This window comes from Panthera tigris, chromosome C2 (genome assembly GCF_018350195.1).
Source record: "Panthera tigris isolate Pti1 chromosome C2, P.tigris_Pti1_mat1.1, whole genome shotgun sequence".
Classification (NCBI taxonomy): Eukaryota; Metazoa; Chordata; class Mammalia; order Carnivora; family Felidae; genus Panthera; species Panthera tigris.
In genome coordinates this window covers 129,036,312-129,052,640 of record NC_056668.1, presented here as the reverse complement: position 1 = coordinate 129,052,640, position 16,329 = coordinate 129,036,312, and the positions used below count along the sequence as shown (strand labels likewise).

The 16,329-nt window shown below is 40.3% G+C and overlaps 1 protein-coding gene and 1 long non-coding RNA gene across 5 annotated transcripts in view; both read left to right on the top strand.

The window, feature by feature from the left end:
* Positions 1 to 3,035, top strand: part of DNAJC13 (DnaJ heat shock protein family (Hsp40) member C13) — a 124,875-nt gene extending 121,840 nt beyond the window's left edge. For both annotated transcript variants that reach the window (XM_042956644.1, XM_007087386.2), the window contains one exon: positions 2,169 to 3,035. In XM_042956644.1, the coding sequence (XP_042812578.1) occupies positions 2,169 to 2,275 (107 nt within the window). In that variant the 3' untranslated portion in view covers positions 2,276 to 3,035. The remainder of the gene's footprint in view (positions 1 to 2,168) is intronic.
* Positions 3,036 to 5,305: 2,270 nt separating this feature from the next.
* LOC102958945 overlaps positions 5,306 to 16,329 on the top strand; it is a 29,384-nt gene continuing 18,360 nt past the window's right edge. For all 3 annotated transcript variants that reach the window (XR_001510871.2, XR_006207835.1, XR_006207833.1), the window contains exons 1-4: positions 5,306 to 5,968; positions 9,109 to 9,141; positions 10,752 to 10,827; positions 13,439 to 15,108. This is a non-coding gene — a long non-coding RNA (uncharacterized LOC102958945). The remainder of the gene's footprint in view (positions 5,969 to 9,108; positions 9,142 to 10,751; positions 10,828 to 13,438; positions 15,109 to 16,329) is intronic.

Below are 16,329 nucleotides of genomic sequence, written 5' to 3'. Positions count from 1 at the left end.
GGCAGCCTTGCACGTTACTGCCACGTGCCCCATTTCTGGCAGCTCCTGCTCTCTCCTCCCACCTTTCTCTGGAGAACACAACTGCTCTGTCCTCATCCTAACCAGACACCTTCTAAAAGAGAAGCCAGAGGTGTGAGAGAAAGAGCATTTCAGACTTATTAACAGAAATACCCAGGAATTTGTTTGTCTTTTCCTAAAGTGGCAAATGGTGGGGCTGGAATTTGGTCTATTGTGGATGATTCTTCTAAGCCTATCATGTCTCAATTTAATTTTAGCCCAGAAGTTCCCAAACTTTTCTCAGTTCACAATGCCTTTAATGTCTTAATGATTTTTTCATCTACTGCTAGGCCAAAAGAAATAACCTAATAGCTAAGTTGAAGTATTAGGTCCAAACAACTTGAAAGTGGCTATGTGGCATCCAGCAGATGTTGCTGTGTTTCTCTCCGACGTAAAATATCTAGCAGCACCCCTGTGAGTTTGTCCCAAGGTGCCTCCGCATGCAGTTGAAGAACAATAGCCTTAGTCTGTTTTCTATATGTAGCATTCATATTTGGTCTCGTCATCTCCTCATTTGATGTGGCCAAGATGAGTCCAACATTGGAAGTGCTTGGGAAATTGACCAGTCCAGGGTGTTTGGGGGGGTTATTCTTACAGCTTCTATCTTTGGTGAGACCCACTTAATCGATCTGTGGTAATCCTGCCGCTGCCTAGGGTTCAAAGGTTGATAGGTTGGTGGGAAGTGATGTGAACAGTGTGGTGCTGTAGCTCCCAACTGCCTTGTCAGAGGGGGTAGGTTGAGCCGGTGGTCTTCTGAGCTGTCTGTGGAAGGCCTGGCACCCTGCTTGGCAGAAGGCAGGAGTTGGTAGATGTAGGCCTTACAGTGCCTTAAAAAGGGAAGATCCTTTTTCCAACGTTTATAAGTTCAAGGTTCCGAGTGTGCGTGTTACAGCTCACACAGGTGGAACTGTGTCTGGCTGTATAATTACATATGAGATGCAGTGTTCACTCAGTGGTGTAAGCCATTTCACGTCCTGGATACAAGTGCTTGTAACGTGAAACAATCTGAATTGTGCCCCATTTGTCCTACATTAGTCCCTGTTACGCCTCAGCCTTCATCAAACTGCTCTGCTGTTTGCATTTCCTTATAACTTCCCTTGCTGCTTATATTTCTTTTTTCCCCTCAGGTGTCTCTCCTTCCCTTCTAACTGGCAGCAGCCCCCTTCACCTCAGGAGCGGGCTTTAGATCCGCTCTGCCAGGCAGCTTGCTAACTTCTGTGTAGCTCTCTGAAGCAGGTAGAGAATCATTTTGCTAAATGCATGCCGCTCCCACTGCCTTTCTAGTTCTAACCCTTGATGTTCCTTAGCTGTTTGCCTTATTTCCTACGGTTTCAGCTAAGAGTATTGCTCAGTTTGTGGTATTATGCTACAATGTCTCTTGCAAGTACTCTGTACAGTTTGTGCAGTGCTTCTGGGATGTAATGGTCTCTGCAATGTTTACGATAAACTGGAGGGCTAAAGCCATTATCTACAATGCTTGTAGGACACATCTTGATAAATGCTGGCATATGTAGCATTTCTATGCAGTAGAGACTCTTAGAATCAAGGAAGACCTATAAAACGAAAATATTGATATCTTTTTCCATAGCATTCTTGTTTTGACCTGTGACAAATGTCCAGAGCCTTCCTTTTGTAGAGCTGTCAGTGTAGCAGCCCTTGTTCATTTGGTGTTACTAGCTATAACAGCATTTCTTCGCACCAAATGAAAGTAGGTTAACTTGAATGTTGATAAAGGTTTTTCTTGGCATTTTATCAAGTATGACTTTTGGATGGGCTTAGTATGGAGTTTCCTTCCTCTACTTGTTCTTTTTTTTTTTATTTTCCATTTGACATAGCTATCCTTCAGTGCCCAGAATTTTTTGAAGCATTGAATTCCCAGAATTGAGAAGGGCCAATTTTCCATGTTTTCACACCAGTGTTGCTGTCCAGTACCAATTTTGAAATGATTTTTAACTTTGTCATATGATAAAGACATAGCTTGAAAATGGCACTGGGTAGTTGTCTGTTAAAGTGTGTGATCAGGTACTTGACTAGCTTCTGACCTTCTTATAAAGGTGTTTTTACACGACTCTGCTCTCTAGAAGGTGTGTGTTTTCCTTTCTTTCTTGCAGGACCTGGAGTTGCTGGCTACCTTACTGCAGGGACATCCTCGTCAGTCATGTCCAACCTGCCGCCTCCCGTAGACCACGAGGCAGGCGACCTTGGCTATCAGAGTTGACACCTTTGTGAGAGACAGTAAATGCTGACAGGCCAGTGCCCAGTCCACATTCCTCCAGCTGATACGTTGAAACAAACTCTTACTGCCTTTCTCCTGGTTTCATGACAGTGTTATTCCTTTTTCTATAAATATATTTTTATTTAGGAAAAAAAGTCAGTGATTCTAATTGTATCACGTTGTAAGAAAGCACTCTGTGGATCAGCCTAAGTGGGTACAGAAGTTTTTTTTCTTGATGTATGTAAGCACATTCTGTTCCTTTGTATCTGTTTACAAGACTGTGAATCAAAAAGACAAAACTTTCTTCCTAGTTTTTATAATGTTTTTTTTTTTGAATTAGCGTGACTGTGGGGTTGAACTGCAATCTACAGAAATTGGACTAGGTCACTTGTCCCCGGAAGACAGTGTTTCCCTCTCCTGCATCGAGTCCCTGTGGCTGTCCCCCTCCACCGTCCAACACTAGTAGGCTTCATCCTCGTGCCTGTTCCCCGGTATCCTCTCCCCAATCATTAACCTTCTGAGAGCTCACAGTACATGTCGGTATGTATAACTGACTTTACCAAATTGAATGAAAAAGGAGCTTGTGCAAAAAAATTTAAAAACGGATGTCAAGATGTTATGTAAGAGATTAGTGTAATTGTGAAATGTTCTATACAGTATCAAATATATAAAGCTTTCTATATTGAATGTACATTATACAGATCATTCATATGTGTACATAAAATTTTAAAAATAAAGGGAATTGACTGCTTTGTTAATGAGATATATTTGTTCTAATTTAATGTTTCCCTTTGAGGATCTCCTGCTTTTTTCTAAGACAGATCTAGTACTAGGAATAAACACAAACGCTCCCTCGCGTTCACAGCTCCTCATCCAGACAACTACGTTGACACATCTGATCATTCCCAATGCCCTTTGGTAATATTTCAGCCACATCTGAATTTCCAGAAACTAGCGTTTCATTTATTTTCTATTTAATAATTCAGGAATGGGTGAGGCTAGTATTACTCTAATGGGTGAGACACATTAATTTCAACGTTTTTTAAAGCGAGAGAAATTTAAAGTGAGAGCATATTTCAAATAATACAGATCTCAGCACATAGGTCTCCTAGTATGATCATAAACTACAAGAAAATGAAAACCTGTAAAGAATACAAACACTTCTTAAAGAATGAGGAAACACCCACACCTCCACATTGCCTTTGAAAGCAAGAGCCAAGTTTATTCCATAGTTGATGTGTAAGCAGAGTGTAATGGAGACTTACTCCCCCGATAAGTCTCTAATTCAGACTTTTGCATCATCTCTCAAAGGTTATAGAGTAATATACCCATGCACATATTTTAATATACAACTGTGGTTTTAGTTTCTAGGCAATACTTGTCATAAAAATATGTTCTCTAAAAGAAATTGTAACAGCTAATTTAGGAGTAGGTGGTATGGAAGAGCACAAATTAATATATTTCCTTTAAGTACTAGGAGAACATAAATATTGTATTTATGATATTTAAAGGGCTATTTAAATTAATTCACAATCACTGATAGTTAAGTAATAGCTCATTCTTACTGAACATAGGCTGTATGCCAAACATCCTGTAAACTCATACATACGTAGTCTCATTTAATCCTCAGAACAAACCTATGGGCTTGATACTGATAAAATTCTTATCTTCCAGGTGAAGAACATGGGCTCAGAGAGGCAAAGCAACTTAGCAAAAGTCACACAACTAGTAAGTAACAGAGTCAGAAATCAAAACTACTTAGACCTGACACCAAAGTCTGTCCTGAGCCATGATCCTAACACAGCAGCAATCTGAAGCAGTATGTAACTAGGAAAACTGAGAGGTGGTTTTTTTTTTTCTGTTTTGTTTTTAAACATTTTTTACTGTAAACCAAAACACAACTACAGAAAATCTCGCTGAACAAATTCGTCATTAAAAGGCAAATCACCCTTGAAACTACCATCTATGTCAAGAACTTTGCCAGCCTCTCCAGAAGCCCCTTCATGTGCCCCCATCAAAATCACAGCCACTCCCTTCTTCTTGAAAGTGACCACTTAAAAAAAAAAAAAAAAAGGACCACTTGTCTTACGCTTCCTTGTGTTCCTTTGTAGTTTATCACCCAAGTGTACATTCCTAGGGTTTGGTCTTGCATTTTTCCTTCTGTTAATATATTTTTGAGTCTTTTTAAATCTTGTGGCTCCCTTTCCATCTGCCTTTTCCCTATAACTTTGTTGAAGGCCCTGAAGCCGTTGGTTGGTTTTCCCAGTCTTGAGGTTACTGATCACACATTCCTAGTGCAATTCAACTTTTTCCTCTGCTCTTTGCATCTAGAGGCTTGATCAAACTCTGGTTCCATTCCTTTGGCAAGACTAGAGGGGGGCTTGGTTTTTTTTTGTTTTCTTAGAAGCACATCATGCCTGTAAGACGTGATATTAACAATAAGGGAATCTCAGTGTGACTAGATCCATTCATATACTGGGAGTTATAAAATGCTGCTATTCCACTTAGTAACTGGAATGCTTTTATAAAGAAATGCTTTCTTACAAAAAAAAAAAAAAAGCAAAAATGTTAAGTAGGACTACATCAAACCAAAGTTTCAACACAACAAAGAAAACATAAAAAGGCAACCTACTGAACGGTGGAAAATACCTGTAAGTCATATATTCAATAAGGAGTTAATGTCCAAAATAATGTGGAGAACTCAGCAAAAAATCCGATTAAAAAATGGGCAGAGGGTCTATATAGACATGTCCAGAGAAGACCTGTAGATGACCAACTGGTACATTTAAAAGATGTTCAACATCACCAATTATCAGGGAAATACAAATCAAAACCACCATGAGCTATCACCTCACACCTGTCAGAATGTCTAGTATCAAAAGGGCAAGAAATAACAAATGTTGGAGAGGATGTGAAGAAAAGGAAAATCCTTGTGCACTGTTGATGGAAATGTAAATTGGTGCAGGCACTGTGGAAAACAGCAGAGAGGTTCCTCAAAAAATTAAAAATAGAACTAACATATGATCCAGCTATTCCACTGATGGGTATCTATCTGAAGGAAATGAAAACACTAATTGAAAAAGATACATGCACTGTGTTCTTTGCAGTGGTATTTACAATCGCTACAGTATGGAAACAACCTAAGCGTCCATCAGAGGATAAAGGGATAGAGGGGATGAGGTGTTGATATACAGTGGAATATTACTTAGGCATAAAAAAAAATGAGAACTTGGAAATCATGACAACACAGATGGACCTTGAGGGTATTACCTTAAGTCATGGAAGTCAGACAAATACCCGAAGATTTCACTTATATGTGGAATCTAAAACAAATGAACAACACAAAACTCATAGACATGGAGCCCAGATTGGTGGTTATCAGAAGGGAAGGAGTATGGGTAGGCAAAATGGGTAAAGTGTTAATTGTATGATGATGGATGGTAACCAGACTTACTGTGGTAATCACTTTGTAGTTTCTACAAATACTGAATTAGTATGTAGTATAACTGAAACTAATCTAATGTAATATAACAATTTTACCTCAATAAAAGAACAAAAAAAAAGAAATGATTTCCTTTATGTGTTTTGTCACCCAGTGGCACAGGTCATATGGGAAAGGCAGGATGAAGGCTTAATTCATTTCCTTTACTCATCAGCTTTCAAGATAATGAATCTGTTCCCTGTCATCTTCTGAAGGTGACCAATTTTGTTGTTTTTACTAACACCATTATTGAAGTATTTTTTAGTATCATAGATTTAAACATTTGCTGTTCTTCAATCCTTTGCTGTTATAGACATACCTTGTTTCATTGTACTTTGCTTTATTATCCTTCACAGATACAGCATTTTTATTTATTTATTTATTAATTTTTTCCCCAAATTGAGAGTTTTGGCAACGCTGTGTCAAGAAACTCTTGGCACTATTTTTCCAATGTCGTTTGCTCACTTTATGTCTCTGTCACATTATGGTAATTGCAATATTTCAAACTTTATTATATTTCTTTGTAACTGTGATCACTGATCTTTGCTGTTACTATTGTAATTATTTTGGGGGAAACATGAACTCTTACTATGTAAGACGGCAAACTTAATAAAATGTATGTGTTCTGGCTGCTCCACTGATTGGCTGTTCCCCAGTCTGTCCTGGGGCCTCCCAATTCCCTGAGACACAGCTTTATTGAAATTAGGCCAGTTAATAACCCACTGTGGCCTCTAAGTGTTCAAGTGAAAAGAATAGTCACATGTCTCTCACTTTCAGTTAGGAATTAGAAATGATTAAGCTTAGTGAGGAAGGCGTGATGAAATCTGAGATGGGTGGAAAGTTAGACCTCTGGCACCACAGTTAGCCAAATAGTGACTGCAAAGGAAAGTTCTTAAAGGAAATTAAAAGTGCTGCTCCAGTAAGTACATGAATGCTGAGAAAGAAACAACATTATTGCTGATATAGACAAAGTGTTAGTGGTCTTGATAGAAAATCAAACCAGCTGCAATATTCCCTTAAACCAAAGCCTAACCCAGAGCAAGACCCTAACTCTTCGACTCTGTGAGGGCTGAGAGGTGAGGAAAAGTTTGAAGCCAGCAAAGGTTGGTTCATGAGGTTTAAGGAAGCGGCCGTCTCCATAACAAGGTGAAGCAGCAGGTGCCCATGGAGCAGCTGCAGCCAGTGACCCAGAAGGTATGGCTGAGACCGCGAATGAAGGTGGCTGCACTAAGCAACAGATTTCGAATGTAGGCAAAACAGCTTTATGTTGGAAGACGAGGCCATCTAGGACTTTATAGACAGAAGTCAATGCCTGGCTTCAGAGCTCCAAAAGACAGGCTGACTCAGGGACCAGTGCAGCTGGTGACTTTTAAGTTGAAGCCAATGCTCATTTACCATTTGGAAAGCCCTTAAGAATTACGATAAATCTACTCTGTGGTCTGTAAATGAAATAAGATCTGGATGGCAGCACATCTGTTTGCAAAATGGTTTACTGAATATTTTAAGCCCACTGTCGAGACCTCCTGCTCAGAAAAAAAGATCTCCTTCAAAATATTACTGCTCATTGACAATGCATCTGTTCATCCAAGAGCTCTGGTGGAGATAGACAATGAGATTAATGTTTTCATGCCTGCTAACACAACATTCATTTTGCAGCCTATGGGTCATGGAGTAATTTTGACTTTCAAGTCTGATTATTTAAGAAATACATTTATTTTGTGGGGAGCCTGGGTGGCTCAGTCAGTTAAGCTTTCGACTGTTGTTTTGGGCTCAGGTTATGATATGGTTCATGGGATTGAGCCCTGCATTAGGCTCTGAGCTGACAGCGCATAGCCTGGTTGGGATTCTCTCTCTCCCTCTCTCTCTTTGCCCCTCCCCAGCCCACATTCACTCTCACTCTCTCTCTCAAAAAAAAAATTAAACAAAAGGAAATACATTTTTTAAGGCTCTAGCTGGCATAGATAGTGATTCCTCTGATGGATCTGGGAAAAGTAAATTAAAAACGTTCTGAAAAGGATTTACCATTCTAGATGCCATTAAGAACACTTACAATTCCTGGGAAAAGGTCAAAATCAACATCCACAAGAGTGGAAGAAGTTGATTCCAGCATTCATGGATGACTGAGGGGTTCATGACTTTGGTGGGGGAAGTAACTGCTGATGTGGTAGAAAGAGCCAGAGAGCTAGAATTTGAAGTGAAACCTGAAGATGTGACTGACTTGTTGCATCTCATGATGAACTTGAATGGATGAGGACTTGCTTCTTAAGGATGAGTAAAGAAAGTGGTTTTGTTGAGATTAATCTGGTGAAGATGCTGTGAACATTGTTCAAATGACAACAAAGGATTTAGAATATTTCATAAATTTAGTTGAAGCAGCAGCAGTGTTTGAGAGCATTGACTATAATTTTGAGAGAAGTTCTACTACAGGTAAACTACCATCAAAGAACATCTCGTGCTGTAGAGAAATCGTTTGTGGAAGGAAGAGTCAACCAATGTGGCGAAGTTCATTGTTGTCTTTTTTTTTTTTAATTGTTTTTACATTTATTTTTGAAAGAGAGACAGTGTGAGCAGGGGAGGGGCAGAGAGAAATGGAGACACAGAATCTGAAGCAGGTTCCAGGCTCTGAGCTGTCAGCCCAGAGCCTAACATGGGGCTCAAACTTGTGAACCACAAGATCATGACCTGAGCTGAAATCGGCCGCTTAACCGACCAAGCTACCCAGGCACCCCCGTTGTGTCTTATTTTAAGAGTTAGCACAGTCACCCCAGCCTTCAGCTATACCACCCCGATCAGTCAGCAGCCATCAACATTGAGGCATAGCCCCCACCAGCGAAAAGAGTACAACTTGCTGAAAGCTCAGATAATGGTTAGTACTTTTCAGCAATGAGGTATTTCTTTTTTTTAATTTTTTTAAAGTTTTACATATATTTTTAGGAGACAGAGTGCAAGCAGGGGAGGGGCAAAGACACACACACATACACACACACACACACACACACACACACACACACAGAATCTGTAGCAGGCTCCAGGCTCCTCGTTGTCAGCACAGAGCCAGACGCGGGGCTCTGAACCCACGAAGGGCAGGATCATGACATGGGCCAAATTTGGACGCTTAACGGACTGAGCCACCCAGGTGCCCCAGCAATAAGATATTTCTTAATTAAGGTATGTAAATTTATTTTTACATAATGCTGTTATAAACTTGATATTACAGTTTATTATATATTACTATATATATGTTATATATACTATATATATTATATATAGTATAATGTAAACATAATTTTTATATACACTAGGAAACCAAAAAATTCATTTGACTCATTTTGTTGTGATGTTCACTTTATTGCAGTGCTCTGGGACTGAACCCCATAATATCTCCAAGGTATGCCTATATCTTTGTTGAAGTTGTAAATGTCCTGTCTTTGCCAGTGGAAGCTTCTTCAGCCTGGTTCCTTGAGTCCCCTTTTCTTTCTTTTTTTTCCCCCCCTTAATGTGGTAGAGTACACATAACATAAAACTTATTATCTTAACCATTTTAAGTATACAGATAAGTATTATTAGATATATTGATAATGTGCAACTATCACCACCATCCATCTCCAGAACTCTTATCACCTTCTAAAACTGGAAGTTTATACTCATTAACTGATAATTCCTCCTCCCCCAGCCCCTGGCAACCAGCATTCTACTTTCTGTCTCTGTGAGTTTGACTATTCTTTAAAAAAAATTTTTTTTGTTTATTTTTGAGAGGTGGGGGAGGGGCAGAAAGAGAGGGAGACACAGAATCAGAAGCAGGCTCCAGGCTCTGAGCTGTCAGCACAGAGCCGAACAAGGAGCACAAACCCACAGACCTCAAGATCATGACCTGAGCTGAAGTCAGACGCTTAACCGACTGAGCCGCCCAGATGCCCCGAGTTTGACTATTCTAAGTATCTCAAGTGGCATCATATAGTGTTTAAATTTTTGTGAATGGCTTATTTCATTTAGCATAGTATCTTTAAGATTTGTTCATGTAGCATATGTCAGAATTTCATTCCTTTTTAAGAAGCTGAATAATAATCCATTGTATGCACATGCCACATTTTCTTCATCCATCTCTCTATCAATGGACGTTTAGGTTTCCATATTTTAGCTATTGCAAATAATGCCACCATGAACAACTTGATTTTAAAATGGGCAAAGGTCTTAAATAGGCATTTCTCCAAGCAAGGCATAGAAATGGCCAATACATACACAAAAATGTGCTGAGTCACTAATCAGGGAAATACACAGGGAATGAGCCCTTTTAGTAAACCTGAGGATTATCACCTGGTGGCTGGAGAATCCCTTTCAGTCCAGAAATTCTGTGATTCCCTTTTCTGATCTTAAATTCCATTTTATGATGGAATGTCCCTAAATACCTAGCCTTTACTAATAAATATTTTTATTTATTTATTTATTTATTTATTTATTTATTTATTTATTTATTTATTTATTTATTTATTTATTTTTAGAGAGCACACTTGCCCGTGTGGGGGTGGTGGAGTGGCAGAAGGAGAGACAATCCCATGCAGTCTCCATGCTCAGCGTGGAGCCCAACGCAGGGCTCAATCCCACGACCCAGGGATCATGATGTGAGCAGAAATCAAGAGGCGGAGGCTCAACAAACTGAGCCACCCTGGCGCACTGGAAAAAAAAAATACAGATAAACTTAGTCTATTTCTGGCAGCCTATTGACTAGGAATTTAATGGCCTACTTGAGTTTTCAGGAACACATGGCCTCCTATATGGTTTAAACACTTCGGGGCACCTGGCTGGCTCAGTGTCTAGAACATGTGACTCTTGTCTCAGGGTCATGAGTTCGAGCCCCACATTGGGTGCAGAAATTACTAAAAAAGTATATAGCACTTACCTTTGACCAGAGGAAGTGTGAGCACAGAATGCAAAGACTTCTTTGAGCTTGTTTACTTATCTATAAAATAATGTTGATAATTCTTAACCCATCCTTCACAGGGCTGTCGTGAGGAGTGAAAATATGTCTGTGAAAGGACTCTGGGAACCATGAAGCATATCGATGGTGGTAATAATCGTAAGTACCCAAGTCAGCAATTATCGATAACAATTTTTCTCATTCTATTTAGGATCAGGAATGGGGTAAAACAAATTCCAACGACTTTAAGGTCTACATAAAATCATATGTAATTTTTTATTAGTTTTTGGAAGTCGTTCTGTTGCTAGGTAAGCCCTAACTAAAAAGCAGCTACCGTGGCTCCCAAATCAGAGATGCTGTGCTACAGTCTTCAGTTGGTAAGATCATCGGTTTCCCACAGTAAAAATACATTTGTCCCTGAGCCATGGCTCGTTTGCCAGCAGATGAGGTCCAAGAGGCCAAACCTAGAGAATGACTTAAAAATTTGCTTCCAAGCTGAGAAGAATGCCGGACAACAGAGTGGAATGAAGAGTTGTTTGTGAACTGAAATACCATTTACACAGTCAAGCCAATCTCATTGTCATATTGATGAGAGAGCATAAGGCAAGCTGAGGGCAAACTACAGGCTAGCACACCCCCGTCCCCCCAAAAGGGGGGAATATGTGTGACATTCCTCAGGTACTCTTGGCTGCCCAAGAACAAAGGAAAGGGAAAAACAGATGGTTAGCTGATAGAGATCAGAGTCCTGCAGGACAGGAGTCTCCATCAGTTCACAAATATCTTAGTAAATTACAAGAAAAAGGCAATCTTATCAACAGCCTAATCTCCAGAAACTTACAGACTCAGCTTCCTGGAGCCCTAATATCACCCTCTCCTCCACAATGATGTAGGGAACAAAGGCAAGAAGGAAATGGCGGATAAAATTAAATTTCCTTATAACCTGCAGCCCATTGACAAATACTTGAGTCAAATACAGAGTCTGACATTTCTCCAGGAACTCCCTACTGGTCCTAATGTTAATGCCACACTAGAGGAAAAACAACCTTAGCTTGACAATAGCAAGGCCTCAGGTATCTTAAGAGTCCTCTTTAGCCTATCAAAGTCCTTCTAGAAGCCTGCCTTTTGTCTTTTACCCGCCCTCCTCCCCCCCACCCCCTCCAACTCCATTGGATATAACCAGGTACTCTTTACTACCCCGGTGCAGCTCTTTCTGCCCACGGGTCCTATCCCCATGCTTTAATAAAATCACCATTTTGCACCAAAGACACCTCAAGAATTCTTTCTTGGCCATCAGCTCTAAACCTCCCTATCCCCCCTCACCAATCCAGAACCACATCAGGGCCATCTAGGCTGCAGTCCTGGCCCTCACTGTGTGATCTCTCATCCTTAACACTTCCCTTACAGTGCTGTTCTGTAGCTAAGAGATAATGGATGTAAACACCTGATATAGTGCCAGCCTCTTAGATGGGGTGGTGGTGTTGAGAGAAAACACCAGCTTGGCAGACCCAATCTGCCCTAGTTAGATTTCTGACCTTGGGCATCAGTTTCCTCTCTAAATTGCCTGGGTTGGTCCGTCAGGAGATATTTCACTCTTAGGAATCTAATGAAAGGTAATATAAGCCCTCTTTACAAAAATGTACAAAAGGACATATTTTTTAAATATTAGAGAACTCAGTCCCACTCTAACCCCGGATAAAAAGCCCAGAGCTGGATAGCTTCTAAGAATTATGTATGATATTGTTTCTTACAAGTAACTGGGCTTATCATGACACAGACTGTCTTTGTCCTCTACTATGGAATCTATCCTAGTCCTCAGCGCTTTCCTATTACTAGTTTTTTACTACGTGTGTTTAATATGTTACTCAGCATTTAAAGCAAAAAACTTCACATCTGAAGTTGACCATCCACTAACGTCCAGATTGAAGGAATAAAAGGCGAGGCCAGTTTACTGTGGGATCCAGGGCCCCATAAATACAGTATTTATGTATTTAAACTGGGGTGGCCAGTTTAAAAAGTTTGTTTCTTGGGGCGCCTGGGTGGCTCAGTTAGTTAAGGGTCCAACTTCAGGTCATGATCTCACGGTTCGTGTGTTTGAACCCCAAGTCGGGCTCCGTACTGACAGCTTACAGCCCAGAGCTTGCTTCTGATTCTGTGTCTCCCTCTCTTTCTGCCCCTCCCCAACTCACACTCTGTCTCTCTCTCAAAAATAAATGAACACTAAAAATTTTTTTTAAAAAACACTGTATTTTAAAAAATAAAAGGTTTGTTTTTCCACCAAGCTTACCAAAGATGTGTACATTTTCATCATTTTTACAAAGCCCCAATTTAGGGAAATAATTTAGTAAGAGAAGAGAAAGTACCAGAATTGTTAATGGAAGTCTCAGTTCCTCATACAAATAAGAATCAATGTTTAAGCTTACATTTTTTTTTAACATTGAAAAGGTGTATGGTTTGTCTAACAAGATTATGTGGTTACTGTGTGTGAAGAGTTTTCAGTTATTCTCCAGTCTGCGAGGAACGTTCACCTCACTCCCTGGCCCTTGCCAAGTGGTGATGTCTGTGAGCAGGAAAAGAAGAACCCCATGCCCTCACTTTCTTTATTTCAGGGAAAATTTTATGAAAATGGTACTTGAGTCAGTGAAGGAATGAGTCATTTGTCTTTAAAAAGAAAAGTCATAAGCAGGTAATTCTGCAAATACTTAGTTATGCATAAATTTGGTGAATTAGAGCTTAAGCTCAAACCCCACTCTCACCCTTAAATATTTTGCAGGACTGAGAACAGCCCTCCATGTACATTTATCCATTTTCCAAGACAGGAAATGGGAGCGTCTTTCCTGGCTTTAAATGTGGGAGTTGTCCAGACAGACATCGTTGTCAACCCTGAAATGATCAAGATGAGTTCAGAATATTTATGTACCTCCTGTGTTTAGAGCAGGAAACGTTATCAGGTACTACAGAGCTGTAGACACCACACCCTTCACTCTTAAGGGGCTCAGCTTGGTCAGACCTTAGATTAAGTGCCAATAAGTACATCCCCCGAGGCAGGATTTTAAGCAGGAGTGAGGCCAAAACAGAAAAGAAAAAGGTAATTTGGAGAAAACAGTGGAGAAAGAAGAGAACATTGGAAAAGAAAGCTATCATATTTAATACCCTTAGAGATAAACATTACATGCACAAAACAAAAGGAAGCCACTGTAAAAAACATTTTTTTCCTAGAGAAAATCCTGTGTTACAAAAAAAAAAAAACAAAAAAAACAAAAAAAACCCAAAAACCCAAACAGCAGAAATGAGAAACAATGGAAGCCGCTGAGAGATAATGTTGCAGAAATTTCCTTAAGAAGCAGAATAAGCAGAAACAGATGGAAATAAAGGACACAAAGTTAAAGTAGGGGATGGCCAGTCCAGGAGGCCCATTATCAAAAAAAAAAAAAAAAAAAAGTTCCAGAAAACAATAGTTTTGAAAAGGAGATTTGTGTCCCACCAAAATTCCTATGGTGAAATCCTAACCCCCAAAGTAATGGTATGAGAAGGTGGTGCCTTTGGAGAGGACAAGGTCTTGAAGGTGGTGACCTTATAAAGGGACCCCAGAGAACTCCCTGGAGCTCTTTCTGCCACGTGAGAACACAGTGAGAAAGCAGCATCTGGAAACCAGAAGCAGGGTCCTCCCTCACTGCTGAATCTGCTGGTCCCTTGATCTTAGACTTCCAGCTTCCAAAACTCAAAATTAAGCCACCCAGTTTATGGTATTTTGTTATAGCAGCTTGAGCTGAGTAAGGTGGGTGGAGGACAAAATAAAAAACTCAAAAGCGTCCCCATAAAAGAAGAGTGTGCCACTGAGTATCCAGTCTAACAGATGAAAATAAACCCTTACAAATGTACATCATTGTGAAATTTTACGATAGGAAACAAGAAGTTCTTATAAACATCCAGGGTATTGCAGGAGAAGGAAAGAACATTTCTTAGAAAGGAGCAAGAATCAGAATAGCACTGGATTTCTCAATAACACTAAAAAAAGACAAAGGGGTGATGCCTTCAAAAATCTAAGGGAAAAGTGATTTCCTAGCCTAGGATTCTAAAGCCAGCCAAACTGCCAGTTAAGTGAGGAGACATCATTTAGACATTATCAAACACACCAGCTCTCAGATTTACTTCCCAGGAAAGTTTTGTAAGAAGGTCCTAAAAGATGTTCTCCCCCAGAGTGGGATAACCAAAAAAGGAAAGGAGGGATTCTCTGAAAGGTCATGAAAAGAGATGCTGAATCAAGACAAGAGCTGGCAGCTGACTTAGAGTACAACCAGCTGAGCCCAACCCAGCCCTGAGCAGGTCAGAGACTCTGGGAACAAATTCTTCAAGAAGATGAAGTCTCTGTGCTTGAACATACTGAGAGGAAGGAGATTGGAGGAGGTGAACAGAAAAATCTCTGTGGTGCGACATGGTGAGGTAAGGTTCTGACTGGTACTTCCATAATGATACCAATATGAGTGTATTAGAGAATGAGAGAACGGATGTGCATGAGAGTGTATGTATGTTTGGTGGGAAGAGAAGATGAAAGACAATTGAATCTTCTAAATTCAGAAGTCAATAGATGATGGCTAAAGCAAAACAAGAAAATGAAGGAGTAGCAATATAACAGACTATATACGAATAGTAGTGTTTTATCAAGGTCATGTTTCCCGAGTGTAATCATTATATGGATAAGTGCCATGATGTCTGCAACTAACTCAAACAGCGGAGAGAGAAGAAAGCAGGCGTGAATCTAGGTGCGGTATATGGATGTGCACCATGCTCCATAAATTTTCTCAAGATGTGAGATGTTTTCAAAAAACCTGGGACATCAGTACTAGTATAATTGCATTACTTAGAAGAAGATAGCTATGCTTATCAATTAAAAGTTTTTAAGGGGCGCCTGGGTGGCTCAGTCGGTTGAGTGTCCGACTGCGGCTCAGATCATGATCTTGTGGTTGACGAGTTGGAGCCCCGCGTTGGGCTCTGTGCTGATGGCTCGGAGGCTGGAGCCTGCCTCAGGTTCTGTGTCTCCCTCTCTCTCTCTGCCCCCTCCTACTCATGCTCTGTCTCTCTCTGTCTCAAAAATAAATAAACATCAAAAAAATTTAAAAAAAAGTTTTTAAGTGGTTGTGCATGGGATTAGGAGATGAGCGTATTGGAGCATGGGGAGGAGAGAGCACTGTGCTTCATGACTAGATTTGAATGGGGATTTGACTTTTTTTTTTTTTTTTAATGTTCGTTTATTTTTCAGAGAGAGAGAGAGCACAAACAGGGGAGAGGCAGATAGAGAGAGAGAATCCGAAGCAGGCTCCTCACTGTCGGCACAGAGCCCAATGCAGGGCTCGAACTCACAAACTTCGAGATCATGACCTGAGCTGAAGTTGGGTGCCTAACCAGCTAGGCCACCCAGGTGCCCCCGATTTGACTCTTTAACTCTGGTATACACACCTTTTATTAAAACCTGAATTTTAGGGGCGCCTGGGTGGCTCAATTGGTTGAATGTCTGATTCATGGTTTCGGGTTAGGTCATGATCCTAGGGTCATGGGATCAAGGCCTATGTCAGGTTCTGCACTGAGTGTGAAGCCTGCTCAAGATTCTCTCCCTCTCTCCCCTTCCTCGGCTCATGTGCTCAAACTCTCTCCCAAATCAAAACA